The 17,779-nt window shown below is 42.9% G+C and overlaps 1 protein-coding gene across 1 annotated transcript in view; it reads right to left on the minus strand.

The window, feature by feature from the left end:
- Window positions 1-3,332: 3,332 nt before the first annotated feature.
- The window catches only part of HS6ST1 (heparan sulfate 6-O-sulfotransferase 1), a 329,701-nt gene continuing 315,254 nt past the window's right edge, over window positions 3,333-17,779 (minus strand). Inside the window, exon 2 of the mRNA XM_075004452.1 lies at window positions 3,333-11,696. Coding sequence (XP_074860553.1) covers window positions 10,988-11,696 — 709 coding nt within the window. The 3' untranslated portion in view covers window positions 3,333-10,987. The remainder of the gene's footprint in view (window positions 11,697-17,779) is intronic.

Genomic DNA, 17,779 nt, shown 5'->3' on the forward strand with positions numbered 1-17,779 from the left:
GCAGGATTTTGGACAACAAGAGGCCGGCAGGGTTTGTATAAATGTATTGGCTGGGTTGGATTTGGTTTTCGGGGTGGTTGTGTGGTTGGTTTCCTTTTTTCTGCCATGAAGGAAGTAAAAAAGGTGGAAAAGTGTTTCAATGGAGGGAAATATACATGGAAGAAAAAAAAATACTTGCGGGGAGGAGGTAGCAGCAGCTGACTGGGTAAAGCAGTCCAGTAAGTAGAGCCAAGTGACTGTAAAGTTAAGAGGTTCACCCCAGTTCCAGGGCTCAGAGCTGAATCCAGGTTACGTGCTCAGGAGGGAGATGAATTCAGTGTTGGACTCAGCCCTTTAGGGCTTTTGCCACATGCCCATTTGCCCCGAAGATAAGTTTTACTTCATTTGAAAGCCACTGTTGGCACTCTAAGTCAAAATGTATTTCTATAGGACTTCAAATTGTCTTTTTTTTCCCGATTATCCTTACACTGTACTCCTGATTATACCCACCTTCTCTCTTCTGATCCTAGTTGTGAACCCATGACCTACATAAACTGTAGCATGACAGACCCTCCCAGGTATTGGCACCCTTACCACCAGACTATCCAGTTACGTGGACTCCCTCCTCAAACCCTATGCCACCAACGCTCCCAGCTATATCTGAGATACCACCAACTTCCTGAGGAAATTACAAAACATCGGAAAAGTTCCTGATAACGCCATCCTTGCCACAATGGATGTAGAGGCTCTGTACACTAATATTCCACATAAAGACGGATTACAAGCAATCAGGAACACCATCCCTGATGCCACCACAGCCAGTCTGGTGTCTGACCTCTGTAACTTTGTTCTCACACACAATCATTTCCGTTTTGGGGACAATTTGTACCTCCAGATTAGTGGAACTGCTATGGGCACCCCCATGGCCCCACAATATGCTAATATATTTATGGCTGACCTGGAACAACGATTCCTCAGCTCTTGTCCCCTATTACCACTCCTCTACTTAAGATACATTGATGACATTTTTATGATTTGGACCCATGGTACAGAGGCTCTAGAAGAATTCCACAGAGACTTTAACAATCTACACCCCACCATCAACTTATGCCTCGATTACAACATGCAAGAGATACATTTCCTGGACACTACAGTACTAATCAAGGATGGCCTGATCAGTACCACACTGTACCGAAAACCTACTGATCGCTATACTTATCTACACCCTTCTAGTTTTCATCCTGCACACGTGACGAGATCCATTGTTTATAGTCAAGCTCTTAGGTATAATCGCATTTGCTCTGATCCAACGGACAGAGACCAAAAACTACAAGAACTTTACCAAATATTCATAAACCTGAATTACCCACCAGGAGAAGTAAAAAAACAAATCGACAGGGCCAGATGCATACCCAGAGACCAGCTACTCCAAGATCGGCCCAAAAAAGCCAAGAACAGAACACCAATGGTCATCACCTAGAGCCCCCAACTCAGACCACTGCAATGAATTATTAAAGACCTACAACCTATTCTTAATCAGGATGCTACACTCCAGAAGGCCCTGGGTGACATGCCTGTTCTCTCCTACAGACAACCCTCCCAGCCTCATGAGGATCCTTACTAACAGCCACAGCCTATACCCCAGGAACACCAGTCCAGGGAAAGCCCTGCAACAAAGCCCGCTGCCAGCTTTGTCCACATATCTTCTCTGGAAATACCATCACTGGACCTAACCAGGTTACTCACAGAATCACGGGCACTTTCTCATGCTCCTCTACTAACATCATATATGCCATCATGTGCCAACAATGCCCAGATGCTTTGTATATTGGACAGACTTCTAACTCCCTTAGACAAAGGGTCAACGGGCACAAAACAGACATCAAAACACTCCAGATCCACAAACCAGTTAGTCAACATTTTAATGGAATGGGGCATTCTGTCAATGACCTCAAGGTATGTGTGTTACTGAAGAGAAATTATCGCTGTTTTAGAAAGAGAAGTGGATGAACTGACATTTATATTCAAATTTGGAACATTAACACATGGTTTAAATCATGATGGGAGCTTTCTGAGTCACTATAGGGGCTCGTCCACATACTTGACTCAATCTAATTCTTGATCTTCCCCCCCACCCCTCCACTCTCTGATTTGCTCACCTTGATTATCTTTTTCTGATTTGTCCTCCTTGCTTACTGTTTTTGGTTCTCTGTGTCTTAAATATTGAGTCTGTTCTGGTCTGGCTATGGTCTGAAGAAGTGGGTCTGTCCCACGAAAGCTCACCTAATAAACTATTTTGCTAGTCTTTAAAGTGCTACTTGACCGCTTTTTGTTTTGATAGTGTATAGACTAGCACGGCTTCCTCTCTGTTACCTCCCAGGTTGTGTTCTTCCAGGATTTCCAAGGCAGGCACTGAAATGCCATGTCATTAACACAGATTTGTACTTGTGCGCAAATGCAGCTCTCTTGACTCATTCCTCCCTTTTCAAACCATGCTGCAGTGTGATAGTATTCCAACCCTTTGTGTGGCTCTTCAGCCTGGCACAGTGCAAGACAACAGTGCCATATCTGGAACATTTGGGGCATGGAGGAAGCTATCCACTGCCAATATGGAAAGCCCAGCCACAGCCTCACATAACTCTGGTATTCTACTACATAGGGATGTAGTTATGAAGTTTTAATTTAATCCAAAAAAAGAGACTTAGAATCATAGATGATTAGGGTTGGGCAAGACCTCAATCAGGAAGTCATCTTAGTCCAACCCTGCACTCAAATGAGGACCAACCAGCATGATAACATCAAGGAAAATCTTGTCTAAACAAAGAAGCAGAGCTATTCCCCAGGCTGAGTGAACATTGTACCAGCTGGAATGTACTTTTCCATTCTGCTCGCTCCAAATAGAACAATGACCCCAGATACCAGGGATAATTCTGCAGCTCCTTGCCGTATGTCTGTATTGCCTGTTACCCGTTATGTTATGCTACTTGCATCCCAATATCCACGAAGGAACTTCAGGCAAATTTCTATGCAATGAGCTGTGACTGAACATGGGAGCAGTGAGAAGCAGAAGCCATTTGGTGCTTCCATACTGATGAAGTGTTGAATCCTATGGGGGCAAATTCTGAAATACTGTGGCTACAGCCTTTCAAAATGTTTTGATGGTCAAAAAGTCAGGGACAGTGTTTATTTAGCTTTTTCTCTGTACCATACATTCGTTCATTAATATAGATGATGCCTCTGTGGATCATTTTCTTACTGACCAGCACAAACAGACTTTATTACTTAACATCCTTTGGCTACAGACGTTACCTCTAACACTTGTAAATACCAAACAGTCTTTTCAAAGCACACAGGAGCTGCTACACCATTTAAAAACATATATGGAAAAGTTTTGTTGGTTTAAAAGTAAGTATAGGTAGAAAATGTAAAACTCAATTTCCTAGAACTTTTCACCGATTCCACAGCTCTCACTTATAATACTGCCTTTCAGCTGCTTTAAAACGCTGGAGGGTGTAGAGGTGATTTTTTTTCCCCCAACCATTTACTAACACAAACGGGAAGAAAAGAGGCAAAGGGTTAAATCTAATGCTCTCCAGTCAGTGAGTTGTAAGAGCTTGTAGTTAGGGCATGACTATGGTTCAAGAGAGCTAGATCTGCAGTCATTCTCTGCATGAATGTGAGTAAATTATTTATCGTCTATTTACATTAGCCTCCCCAGAGAGCCAACTGAGATAGTACTTCCACCTCAGTGCTTCTCTGAAAACTCCATCAGTGTCGGCAAAACATTTTTTTAAATAAATCCAAAGTTGTGGGTTTTGTTTGTTTTTTTGGTAAATCCTTCTGAATGAGAACTGAGGCAGTTGTCTTCTTGACTCTACAAAAATAAACTAAGGACCTGATTTAACACTCACCCCCATCAGTTCTGAAGTCCTGATTTACCTATAGCGTGAGACAAAAATCAGACATCATAGTTCCTAAGGCATAAAGCTATCTTCCTCAGTATGTGATGTTAACTCTGAAGCCTAGCAATGCTTGTATAAATGCCAGGATTATACATTTTTGCACCATAGGCAATTTGAGCAGAAACATCCAACTACACTCTGATTGGAGGTAGAGTATGAGACTGGAGAATGCGCACATGTAAAACATCCTCCCCTGCCCCCCATCCACTCCTAAACTTGTTAAGTGGTTTCCCTATCAATTAAAATATTTGAAACGTTTGCCAAGCTATTAAACACAGTATATTTTTATTACTTGCTTGAAGAAGTAACTACCGTTTGGAACTAATTTTTTAATAGAAGACAATTTCACGTGAACTTTAAATTCTTTCATAATATTCTCTTTTGCTGAACTTTCTTGCCTGCAAATTTGTACAGTTGAATGTGTGTGAAAAGAGGGTGGATGGATGGGTGTGCAAACATTCAGAGGTAAAGTAAACTCATTTAGAAAGTTGAATGGCCAGTGCTTGGACTTTCTGGCTACATTTTGTATCACACCGAGAACGTATAGGCTGTTTTGCTTCTGTTTCTAAGGTTTCTTTTGTACAAAAAATCTAAAACCATGCCTTCTCTATCAGGCCAACTGGCAGCTTTATCACTATGTAATACAGCAGAGAGAGAGAGACATATCACATTGTCAAATGGCCAAATCACTAGAGAATACAGGCCCCAAAAGGCCAGTGCAAGTATAACACACGCAACAGAGGCTCAGTTTTAGGGTTTATTTCATCTGCTAACATTCATTCTCGATCTAGACAAAAACCATCAGATGACTATTATTTTTAATATAACTTCCTGTTGTGGAGAGAAAAAAAACAAACCTTAACATTTTTGTAAGATGCTATAAATAAATACATAAAGCTTTAAATGGTACTTGGCTTAAGTTAAATGTTTTTTTTTTTAATTCCTGAAATGCAAGAGCAAACCATACAGATTCAGCCCAATGGCGACACATAGGTGGATGACACTAGCCACTATTCTTTTTAAAAGAAGCTGAAACTATTTGATGTACAGTGGAGTTGGCGAGCAGGGAAAGAAAAGAGGCATGAGGGGTGTTATTTTAATTGTAGTTTTTTACCCTCAGTCACACAACCCCTAGAGATAAGAACTGGGGTCCTTGGTAGATAACACAAACAAGCAAGGAGAAGGAAATGAATGCCCTGCCTGCATTGTCCATTACTTCTGCTGTACTTCTAGTACAGCAGAGTGGATATTAAAGAGAACACAAGTGAAACCTCAGACAAGAGCAAAGACATCAATACAAAATCAGATCTGTTACTAAGAGAACTGGTGGTAAATCCAGGGGCTGCTGTCTGTTTGCCTGGCAGACTGCACACACAAAGAAATTTCACATTGTTTTTTTTTAAATGCAATGAAAAGTAATGAAAAGGGGCAATAAGTTAAAAACATACTCCAATATGTACAAAACAAATCACACTCAGAAGCCATTTGAAGATAAAAATATTAATTATAGTACAGCTCTCCCAATCCAGTACGTAGAAGGGACATCTGGAAGGCTGAAGGTGTGGCAAGATGGGAGAGGAAAAAGGCTTGATGATGATTTTCATCTTGCTTAAGAATTGTACTGAAAAGCACCATCCTTAGGGTGGGCAAAGCAAACTAGGTGCTTACAAGGACCACATTCCCTACGCCAGAGTTCTGGTCAATGGGACAAACAGGCAGCCATAGATAATGCTGATTGCCTGTGAGGGATCATTGCTGTGACAGTGACTGATGTGTGCTTTAACGGCCTAGCTCCACTGTCATTCAGCCAGCAAATATCGTGTTCATTTCTGTTACTGGACCATGAGATGCTAATAGTAACAAAAACAAGAACAAAAGCTAACCCAGCAGCACTGTGATGTGAATGCAGTAAATTATGCGATGTGCATGCTGAAACACAGCCTTTTAAATAACATTTAGTAAGCCTGTGTAAAGATTACTGCAGTGCTATCTATTTGTAACTTTCAAAAAATTCAGGGTGGGAGCATGGCTCAAATAATTGGTAATAAGGTGCAATGGGGCCTTTGAACATTGTCACAAATGCCAACCATACCTTGTTCAGTAATGACCCAGCCAATGCCATCTCATAGCTTTTCAGTAGTCAAGGGAGCAGGTGGTCTCCGTGCCTCAATCTAGTTTCTAACAGGCCAGTATCTGCATTCCTTCTGACAGCTATGCTCCTTTCTTGCTTGTTCCGGCAGCAGAGCAACAAGGCTAAGAAGCAAATGACTGTGAAGGCTGAACTTCAAGAAAGGTTCAAAAAGCACACCAGAGGTTTTTGCTACTGCTGCTGCCTATGACACCCTTCTTTTGTGGATAGATGTGGGACCACAGAGGCTGGAACCTAAAGGGATTTCCATCATATCCAGGGATTACAGTTTGGTTCAGTGGCTCACAGCCCTTCCACTATATAAATTGTTCCAGCTCCCCTGCATGGGTCAGCAGATTACAGAAGTGACCATCTAAATCATACCACTTTCACTCCAATATGCTGCTTTCAAAGTGTTCTGATAAAAAAACTCCTGCAGGGAGGCTATGGAAAGGAGGAGGCCAATCTGAGAAGAAAGGAAATAAAGACCAGAAAATGACGAGTGCTAAATGGCGTTTCATTCTGTTGTGAGGTATGACTGACTCGTCAAAAAATTACAGGGCACAGCACCCCGTTCAGTCAATACTGCACGTTCTTTAATGGGCGTGGCAAAAGGTGGCATCTGATTGGTTGGCCAGTATTTGAATGGGCAGGTATCTCATTCACTACAACCATTCAGATTCCGGCTCATCAGTAACACAGTGACGTTTCCCATTTCAGGAGTTTTAAAGCTCGCCGTGGCCTGGTTCTTGCACCGAAAGCTGTGTAAAGTGAGAGCGACGTGCTACAGGATCAGAATTTGCTGAACACTGGCAGGAGCATGTCACTCCTCTTTTTCCATGGGTGTAATAACAACACAGATTCCAAGAAAGTGAAGAGTCAGGCCATGGTGCCAATACAGAGCTATCCAGTGTAACCACTCTAAGCATTACTGCGTGGATAAATTCCCATCAACGCTTCATAAAGATCTCAACCGCAGTGAAGACTTCCCTGCAATCATAGCAGGAAACCAGTGTATACATAACAATGTACGATGATGTAATAGGTGAGGGTTATATTGACTTGGGACCTGATTCAACTCCCATTAAATTTAAAGAAAGTCTTTCCAGGGACTTCAATAGAATATAGGCCAGAATCTTGCAACTGTCTTGACTATACCTGTAACTCTCCTATACCCACTGCCATTATGTAAAATTTTTCCTTGCCTAATGAAGCAGCATCGTATGTAAGAAGCTCTAAATGTTTAGAAAGTTCAGGGAGCAGCAGGGGAGATGTATTGAAAGAGAGGGGCACATATTTAACAACAACAAAATATCTGGGCAATAATTCCACTGGAATTTTAAAGCAGATGGTGTCTACTAATTTTAAAACTACACATACATTTTTCATGTTATTGTAGCATCAAATAATTGGCTCCTAAAAACTGGTACCACTTCAAATGGCAGTATATATAATCACAATCAACTACATTCGCATTATGTCAGAGAAGCTCCTTTATGCCCACTAAAGCAAGAAAGTTGTACGTCAGTGCAGTGATTGTATCCCATAGCCTACTGCCTGGGACCCAGTCCTTAAAGTATATAAGAATGAGGGCTTTGGCCAAACAGCTTGGCACAGAGGGCTTGGTGTCCTTTGCTTCCTCTAATCACACTTAGAATTTATCTTTGCATCACTTTGCACTAGTAAACCCTCACAACTCTTCTCTGTGGTGAGTACTGTTCTCCCCAATGAGCAGATGGGGAAATTGAGACCAAGCTGGTGTCAGAGCCACAATTTGAATCTGGAAATTTCTGACTCTCTGGGCTGAGCTCCGACCACTAGAAATCATTGTAACTTTCTCTTCTTTTTATGGATTTAAGTGAAACTGTTAACAATATTCTGTAGATTCTTTTCATTTGTTGGTTATTGTAATATATTACAAAGCAAACATTGAAGAAAAGTCTACCACTGACATGCTCTTAAGGGCAACAGTCCCTTCTAATTTTGAACGAGGTAGACAGATCCACTACAGTTCAGCCAGTTATTTAGAGCCCATAATGCAGAAATAACCTAGACAGACTGAGCCAAATTGTACTGTCAGCCTTGATCATGCAGCTCCATTCACTGACAACCTTTGGGTAAACAAAGGCAGAATTTGGCTCGCGGTATGATAGTTGTTCTCAGAATACCAGTGTATATAGTATTCAGTACCAGTGTATGTAGTACTCCATGAGCATTCACAGCATGTGCTCTTATGCTCTCAGTTCTGATGTGTACTTTGAATATGGATTAGTTTAGTAACCATTTGTGCATTATGGATCCATAACACTGAATGCGCAGTGAGAAGCCGTTTGGTAAAATCTGATAGTGTGCACATGAACAGTTGCTTTTTATAGCTCATGTATAGTTTTGTGGCTAAGCAGCTTGCAAAATTGCATTTTGTAAAAAATCAATGTATTCTTTAGTTACAGGAACACACACGAGCACTGGGAACTAGCAAACATAATTATTCGTAATCCTGGAATTTCAGGGTGAAGAGTTTGTGAAACCCTCTGCCCCCAAACCAAATTGCTTTCAGGAGGAGGTTTTGCTTCCCACATTTCAGCCAAGAGCAAATGCTTATGGCCATGTTGTACACCCTTGAAAACCAGCAGCAGCTCTTAATGGAAGCACTGACTGATCCTGAAAGAGAACAACACTAGCAGGTGTTGATTGACACGTCTGGTCTAACACAGCACATCAGCATGTCTCATTGTGGTTAAAGCTAAGGTGTATGTCAGTGCCAGACCAGGTTGTGAGGGCCTGACTGAAAGCCTGCTAAAGTCAAAGGGAAGACTTCTGCTGACTTCAGTGGGCTTTGGATCAGAGCAGTAAGTGGGTTAGGTTTTAATCGCAGGTGTTGCCTAGGTTGTCTGGCCAGTTGCTGTTATCTTGCCTCTCTTTTAACAAAGAGCATCTGCAAAAGCAAGCTGTGTCACTCTCAGTTTGTCAGGGAAGCCAGGCAGCTCCTGCAGTGGGCATCCCCCTCCCCTGTGAAACTCAATCTGAATTCTAAAGTGTTGGGAACAGCATGCAAAGGCAGAGAGAGAGAATTAAAATAGAAAGCGAGCAACACTTCAGTGCATTCCTGTAAAGGGAAAGACAACTCTGTAAGAGGGACATGCTGGAGCTGAACTGATCATCTCTCTGCCTCTCCTCCTGTGATTTCACTGTCATATTTGATTTGCCACTCACACAGCCTTTGAAAATCAAGGTATCTTCCCTTTGATTCATACTTCACCCTAAACACAACAGCCAGTTCAGGTCCTAGGGGGCCAAGTAATAATAGGTGATGTATGGAGCAGATGAAACCTGCTTCTTTTACATGCTTTAGACCAGTGCAGAAGTGCTTAGAATACCAAGAGCAAAGACAAAAAATAGACAGATTTGAAGAGTGTATGTGTGTGGGGGTATATGTGATAATCCATTGCTGATGTCTGAATCAATGTGAGTAGACAGAACCTGGTTAGACTGTCACCAGACTCTAAAATTGAGAAAAGTGCTGGTCTGATCAGGGTGTGAGACTGAAAACCATTACCAGTGATTTCCCTTTCCAGTTGTACGAGTGCACCTATGTTTAAAAATAAGACCCATAGAAAAGGCCATTCAGGCAAAATACAGCATGCACTGTCACCAGATTAATTCAGACCAATAGCAGGAAAACTGACAACAAGGTCCCAGACTGCTCCCTTTGGACTCAATGGATTTTTTTGCCATTGACTTAGCTGGGAACAGGACTGGGAAGATAATTTATCTTAAAAACAAACAAACAAAACAAACAAAAAAACCCCCAGCATTTTGGAAATTTAGGTCTGTATAAGTACATGTGACCTCTGTAATTAAGATCTCATTTCACACACAACAGTGGAACAAACGTATCTCCGCCCATGACGCTTGGGGTGTTACTTGATTTCTAGCTGATGCAGGTGGATATGGGTACTTATTCTCTCTCTCTCTCTCTCTCTCCTTGGCTTGTTTAAAGTACAGAAGAGGGTTTTCATGTGTTGTTTACAAGTAGCACTGACTAAGGAACGTACTGAGCTTGGGAAGGGGTGACAAAATTCCATCTGGGGGTACTTGTGTGATTCTACATGGAATCTGGCTGGCTTTTATTTGGCTTTTGTGAAGCAAAAGCTGAGGACGTTTATGCATGAACCCACTAACTATCGTTACTATGGTAAAGTAGCATACGTGTGTGACACCAGTGCAATGTATCAAAACCGTTGTGCTAAGTATATATTCTGGCCACAGTCCATTTGCTTTAATGTTTCTCATCCTCTATGTCTGTCTTCTTTCTTTATTCAGCTCCATTTTCTCCATGGTGGTTGCCATTTGAGTCTGAGCAGCTGCCCCTGTGGCTAGATCATCTCCTAATAGCTTAGCATGCAATCAACCTTGCCACCACTATCCCAACTTTAACAAAACAAAAATACCCTCCATTGCCCTCCTGCCCCCACAAAGAAGGGGAACAAAGGGAAAGCTTGATTGTAAAAAGTTATCTATATGCACACGTGCGTGTTTGTAAAACCCTCTTTATGCTCAGAGGAAAAACAAGTTAACAAACGATCCTACCTATGCTGTTTCTGTATTGGGGAGGATAAGAAACATTACATTATATTTGGCCTCATAAGTGGGTGGCTGAATTTGTGCATTTTTAAGTCTAAGTTATAATGTTGACCCTTTTTATTTTTTTAGGTATTTATTTATATTTTTAAAGAATCTCATTGGTCTTGTAAGAAAAAGTAAAAAGACCCACTGTTTAAAGAAGAACTCTACCTTCTGTTTTACAGACTTGCTTTTAAATAAAACATTTGGTGGTGGTGGTGGTTTTGTATTTTTACTTCCATTATCTTTTAACAGGAAACCCTAGAATCCTATTCGGTATAAAAGTATGCCTAGACTACCACTTCTCTATAATATGGCTCATGTAGTCCTCGGTGGGTAAGCGTCCTTGCTCTTCTGTCTCTTCCTTGGGAAGTGCCTCGTTGGACCGGTGAAGAAGCCTCTCTTCCCGATTTTTTATCCTTTGCTCCATCCTCTCCAGCTGCCGCTTGTACTGGTAGCGCTGTTGGAAAAGGTCCTTTGCATAGTCATAGAGTTGCATGTCCAAGTCATTGAGCTCCTCAATCCGCCGTATGGTGTTGTTATCCACCTCCACTCCACCTGCCCTTGTACTGTTGTACTGCATGAATGGCCTGATGAACTTCAGATTAAAAGTTCTCTCAAACAGATATTGAGTCTTCCTCTGGAACTCTGTCAAGCCAAAAAAGGCCATGTCTCTAAGGTTCTTCTTTGCGCTTTCTAGCAGGATCTGTGCTCGCTTGTTCTCGGGGATAAAAGACATGTTGTAGCAGCCCACCAAGCTCAAGTCAGCCAACATCCTCACTTGACGGTTGTTGGCCAAGTTATAGGGGCAATCCATGAACTCCTGCAGAGTGCATCCTGACCAGTCTGTGCCTTCATAGCATGATGGTAACTCTTCAGGGGTTGGTGTTCGACCATCACACATATGCAAGGAAGTTTTCCAGGTGGCTCCTCGTTGGACATGTCTCCATTCACTGAGGTAACGGGACACAGGATCTCTCAGCAGTGTGATGTAGTAAAATTTTCTAGAACAAGCAGAAAAAAAAACACACACATTCAGCATGTGACAAACTAATGTGGCAAGGTGGGCTCTATGGCACCGAACAGCAACAGTGTCTCAGCATTCATTTAATTTGTCTCACACGGATTCTCTCCTTCCTCGAATCTGTACTACTAAGCAACTTGAGTGACACCAGCACTATGTTCTCCTCCTAACTTGTCTTTTCCATTTTAGGCATGCCAAGTCAGAACTCTCTCACTCTCTCTCTCTGGCCTATTGATTTCCACCTACAGACTGAAATGTCAGAACAAATCATCAAGATTCAACTGACCTACCAGCCTCACAGACCAACTTTGGCTTTAGGGTCTCATGGACCTTTCATACTAACATGCAACTTTAGAGTCAACGAGGACTCACGCTGTGGTAGTGACAAATAATGGATTTATTTATAAACTCACTCTACCACTGTCACTGTACCGGCTTGTTGTGTGGACCACTTAGAACTTTGTTTATCTCGCTGCAGAACGGAAGCTCAAAAAGTCTGCAGTGAGAAATGGGGTAGCAGCACTTACATGGGAAATCTCAGAGAAAAAACACCCTTCGTAGACACAGGTAATTAGAGAGTGAAATTCTACCCCCAGTCTCTGCTAGCTCCCGTTTCAGTTGATACATACAAATGCAAACAAAATACGAGAAAAACTCTGGTACACAAGCGGGATGGATGCAAAGGCCAGGCAGTCAGGAACAACATGCGTAGTGACAGAATATATTTCCATAACTCGAAGCGTAGCAGAAAGTGTAATAAGATGCAAATGGGACCTTATTCTTTATGATGCACAGAGTCAGCCTCAGTCCATGGTGCATGTGACTACACAAATTATTTGTCTCTCTCATAATAAGGGCAGGCAATTACCAGCTCTAACTGAAGCCTGACCGCAAAGCCCGCTAGAAGTACTTTATTGAATTCACTACGGTGCTTGGTTTAAGATTAGGGCGACCATATCTCCCTGTCCCAGATACGGGAAAGGGAGATATGGGGAGGAGGAGCGGCTCCTCCCAGCTCCACCAAGCCCTGGGGTTGCGGCAGTCCCCGGTGTTCCCTGGGAGCCCCGCAGAAGCGGCAGCTGCTGGCCCTCCCCCAGAGGCCCAGGGAAGCCGCAGGGACGCGACAGCTGTGCACGCTCCCCCAAGGGAGTGCCTCTCTGCCAGTCATGGCAGCTCTGTGGCACAGTTGGGGCAAGCGGTCTATCTCCCTCTGCTGCGGCAGCTTTGTGCTGGATCTGGAGGATCTCTGCCACAGTCATGGCACCCAATTCAGAGCTGCTGCTGCTGTGGGATAGGTGCACCTCCTCCAGCCCAAGCTGCTGCAGTGAGAAAGAGCTGGGGGTGGTCTGCTCTCCCCGGAGCAGCCAGTACTCCCACTCTTCATCCCCGGCCCCACCCCAGAGCCTGCACCCCCAGCCCTGAGCCCCCTCTTGCACCCTACCCCCTTCCCTCCTCCCACACATATTCATGGAATGAATTTTCTTATGTGATACCTCACCTCTATACTGGTGCATATAATTAGAGCCCTGTGTGGACACAAATTTTGTATCTGCATCCATATCTCTGGAATCCATGGATATAATGTGAAGATCTGCAAATTGGCAGGGCTCAAGATACAAAACTTGTATCTGCAGCTCTGTCTGCAAAAATGAGTGGTGGACATCGGCGACCACATCCATGGATACGGCTACAAAGAGGATACTGGTGGATTTGCAGGGCTCTATACATAACCAAAGTCATTCCACACGCAGACATAAAAATTAGAGGGAACTCTACATTGACATGAAAGGTTTCTAGCTGCTAAAGGTGACAGGGTATTAGATTCACTGCACCATCCTGGGCTTATCTGGTTGTGTGATGTCATCTCCAGGTAGGCACACTAGGGGCTTTACTGGAATAAAAAGAGACATGGAACACTCCGTGTCTTGCCCTTCACTGAGGCTGTAGAGTGAGGATGGGAGTAGAATTCTTTTCTTGCAAAACCAGGCTCTGTGGAATGCTGCCATGCCTTGCTGCATTACTTGGATGGAGAGGAAGAGAGCAGTGTGATGGACGCGACTGTGGGTTATGGAGGCACTGCACTGTTTTTAGAGAAAATAAAAATGCTAAATAAAAAATTCTGTTTTGACTAAAGTTGTCACTTGCCCCTACTTTGCCAACTCCTTCGATATTATTCTTCCTTATCCTCACCCATGTTACTGTATGAGATGGAGCAATTTAATTTAAAGAAAATTGTTTCAAAGACCTGGGCCAGGAAATCTAAGTTGAAAGAATGTTTTCCTTCCCAGTTTTCTATTCTTGGAGAGCTACATCTAAAGCCCACCAGAGTGAGTCAGCGTCTATCAACTTCAACGGGTGTTGGATCAGGCGCCTATTGCTCTTTCATGTTCTGTTTTGGTGACCACAGATGGTAAGAATGTCTGCTATTTGTGGGAGTTTTTCAGTCTCATCCCCTGCCCGAAGCACTGCACTGCCTAATAGAGAAACGCTTGTAGAATGGGGAGTCGGGGGAGGGAAACTTCCCTTAAGTTTCACTCTTTTCCTTTTACATTGCAACCCATAATAATGATTCGTCTCCCCAGACTGGGATGCACCTCTGATTTATACAAGCAGTGCTGAGAAACCTCGAACAGATGGGGATAAAATATGACAGTGGAAAGAGCAGGAGAGCCACGATGGATGCCAGATGTCTAAGTGACAGACACTGATGCTAAACACAGCTGACATTTTTGACTTGTGAACTGTAGTGGGCTTTTTATTTATTATTTTAATTTACCCCCAGTGGAATCCAAAGGTCATTTTTCATGAAGTGGTTATATTTTTTCATGAAGTAGTTATAAAACTTCATCTTCCAGAGATTATGGTAGCATCTAGAAGCTTCAAATCAAGCTCTGGGGCCCACTGTGCTAGATACCATATAGTGGCATAGGAAGAGATAGTCCCCATCCTGAAGAACTTACAATCTAAGTAAGCAGAGACGGGAGAGAAGGAAGCTTTAGTTTGTCCATTTTGCATACAGTGAAGTGGGTTGCACAGGGGTTAAGCAAATGGGCAAGGTCACACAGGAAGTCTATGGCAGAATCAAAAACTGAAACTCCATATCCTAAGCCACAGTCCAGTGCCTTAGGCACAAGGCCATCCGCTGGCTAATTTCTTAACTGCAGAAAAAAAATATATCTAAGTATATGAAGAAAAATGACTATTCCAGAAGCTGTCCCATATGATGCCTTGAAATGGAAACACTCTACAAAACCTGGTACTTTGACATTGTTATGCTTCACGTGGGTACCAGGCAAAGTCTGCAGCAGGGCAGAGAAGCAGAACGACTGGAAAGCAATATCCCCTTCTCCCTGCGGTGACAACAAAAGCTATTTTAATGGAGCAGGAGAACTACCAAGTATTTTATAACGTCAGAAATGGGTAGCATGGGAGTATGGGAGGCACAGGAATTGGCTTATACTGGGAGATCTGAAGGGCTCGTGTTCTTGCGTAGCGGAAGATTAAAAGAGTAACCACTTCTCTTCAAAAGATGAAGGCTCAGCTGCTGCTGAGGAGGAGGATACACATTTGGGACTGGAATGCCACCATTAGCAGGACCAGGGAGTTAGGGATGTATTCAGAAAATATGCTGATCTGAGGAAAAAGTCTTGGAAGTGGTGAGACCATCAAAATGGGGCTTGAATAAAAGCCAAAAGGTAGGGTACTGAAAGACAAAGAGAATTGCTAGGAAAGAAATATTTTCCAATAAACAAAGGCAACAACATCAACATTAGATCACCTACACAAGCTGCTTGACTTGCAAAAGAGCTGAGGGCCTTGCTCAGCTATTCTGAAAATTAAACATTGAAATATGAACGCTGGTGCCTATGTTTTGTTTGAAAGCTGACTGTGTGCTTGCTGCTATGTTCCCAAATCCATATTTAAAAATTTACACAAGTGGTCTGATTTTCAGAGGTACAGAAAATCTGCTCTCAGTAAAACAACAGAAGGTTGTGAAGTGGGTGGGAACTGCTGGGCGTACAAAACAACTCCAATGCAGGTCACGTCTATCTAGGTGAACAACAATGGATTTAGAACCTAACTGCAGGCACACAAGTGTGAATACTTTAATCAGATTTTCAAATGCTCAAAACAGAAGTTTTAGTGTTTTGCTTAACTTCAAAGAGAAGTTAGCCATAGATCTAACTTCATCCTTTAGCAACAGCAGGCCAAGGTGTTCTTATTAACATAGGAACAATGTAAAAAAAAAGACGGAAGCCGACAATTTTCCTTCAATGCCGTTAAAAACGCAGGTGCTGCCACTTCTCAGCAGCAGTTTGAAATGTATGAAGTAATACTTGATTAGCGAGCTTCTCTTTTGTCATCAAAGACAAAATAACCCTATGCCACACGTGCAGCTGAGTGCCCCCTACTTTCCTTTCCTGTGTTCTATACAGCTACCTCATTCAAACATGCCCAAAGACTGCACAGCTTCGGTCTTCGTCTAATCCAGACAGTCGTCCTTGACACTGCTGCATAAAAACCCCATCTGATTTTGGAGAAGCCATGGCAGGGCTCGGTGACCTTCCTGGAGTTAACAGCTGCAGCAATCAAATGGAAGCCATATTCAGTACTTTGGGTCTCTTTGCCCATGTTAGATGTAGACAAGGCAAGAATCAGAGTTTCTGGGACCTTCCCTTCTATGCATCCCCTAAGGGCACAGAACCCAAGAGGGCAAAAAGGCTGAGCCCTGGCTGCCTCTATCCCCCTTCCCTTTCATTCCTTTCCATACAGGCCTGAGGTACAATCCAGGCTCAGAATGTCCCACATGCATTGCAACTTCAACCCCATCTCTTACACTGATTGGTGCGCGAGCTGCATGATCTGGTTTTGTTTGTTTGTTTTTACATGAAAATAACCTGAACTTTCATGGGTTTGGTAAACACATACAGTTTTACAACTGCAGTTTGAGAGAAGAAAGAATCAGGGGAAGGCTGGCCCTATTATTAGCACACTGGACTGAGCTCCAGAAACCTGCATTCGATTCTCTGTGCCTCACTTCCCCATCTTAAAAGTGGAAACAATGCTTCCTTTGTCCATCTTCTCTATTTAGCTTGTAAACTTTTTGAGCTTCAACCGCTGTGTGTGGGTCCTAGTGCAAAAGGCCTCTTTGTGCTACTGTGAACACATAATAGTTAAATAATTCCTAGGGACATCTTTGTTGAGAATCCCTTTGTGCACTAACAAGAAGTGAAAACCCTCATGTTAGAAAGACACTTTCCTGCCTTGCTTTTGCTATCTACCAGCCAACACAACCCTCTGGGACTGACAGATAGCTCCTCTGTGTGACATCCTTCCTTGCCATTAATTTATATTTATTTCCCGCCCCTTTTGACACAGGCCTTACCACTGCTGGTCATTAAAATGTGCTGGAAGTTTCTGATCTTATTTCAATGAAGCATTTATTTTGACCTGTACAGTTCCTTCTTTGCTGTTCAGATTAACAACCTCCCCCATCTAGCAGAAATACGCATTTGTTTTTTTTTTTTTTTCCTGCTGGTTCTCACTGAACATTCAAGAATCCGCTCAGAAAAATAGTCTTGTGCTAACTTCACAAAATTACTGCAAGCTCTTCCTGTTTCCTTCGGTGGCCCTCAGCCAGGAAAATGCCAGGCCTAGCTGCTTCCACTCCTAACTGCCTCATCTTGTCTGCCAAAGGAGGGGGAGGAAAAGGAAGCTGCAGGGGTCTACTTCAACAGTATAAACTCAATCTGTCAGGGTAACATGCTTTCGGGCTGCAATTGCTCCTTTAAAGCAAAGCAAAACAGGCTCTAGCCCCTTTGTGTTCTGGATAAACTAACTGAACTGAAAAGGGAGCCCGCCAACTTGTAAGGTTGAGAACGCTTTGCTTGGCTTAAATGAAACGCTAGTACCGTGTGGCAAATGTGGCAGGGAGTAGGCTGAAGGGGAAGCATCCATATAAACAAAGGCCACGCACTGTGTGTATCCTCGCTTTAGTGAAAAGACTTTTACGGTGGTTCCTCAATCCATAATGTTTGTCAGTTCTTGCTGCGAACTGCCTAT

The sequence above is a fragment of the Carettochelys insculpta genome, chromosome 10 (genome assembly GCF_033958435.1).
Source record: "Carettochelys insculpta isolate YL-2023 chromosome 10, ASM3395843v1, whole genome shotgun sequence".
Lineage (NCBI taxonomy): Eukaryota > Metazoa > Chordata > Testudines > Carettochelyidae > Carettochelys > Carettochelys insculpta.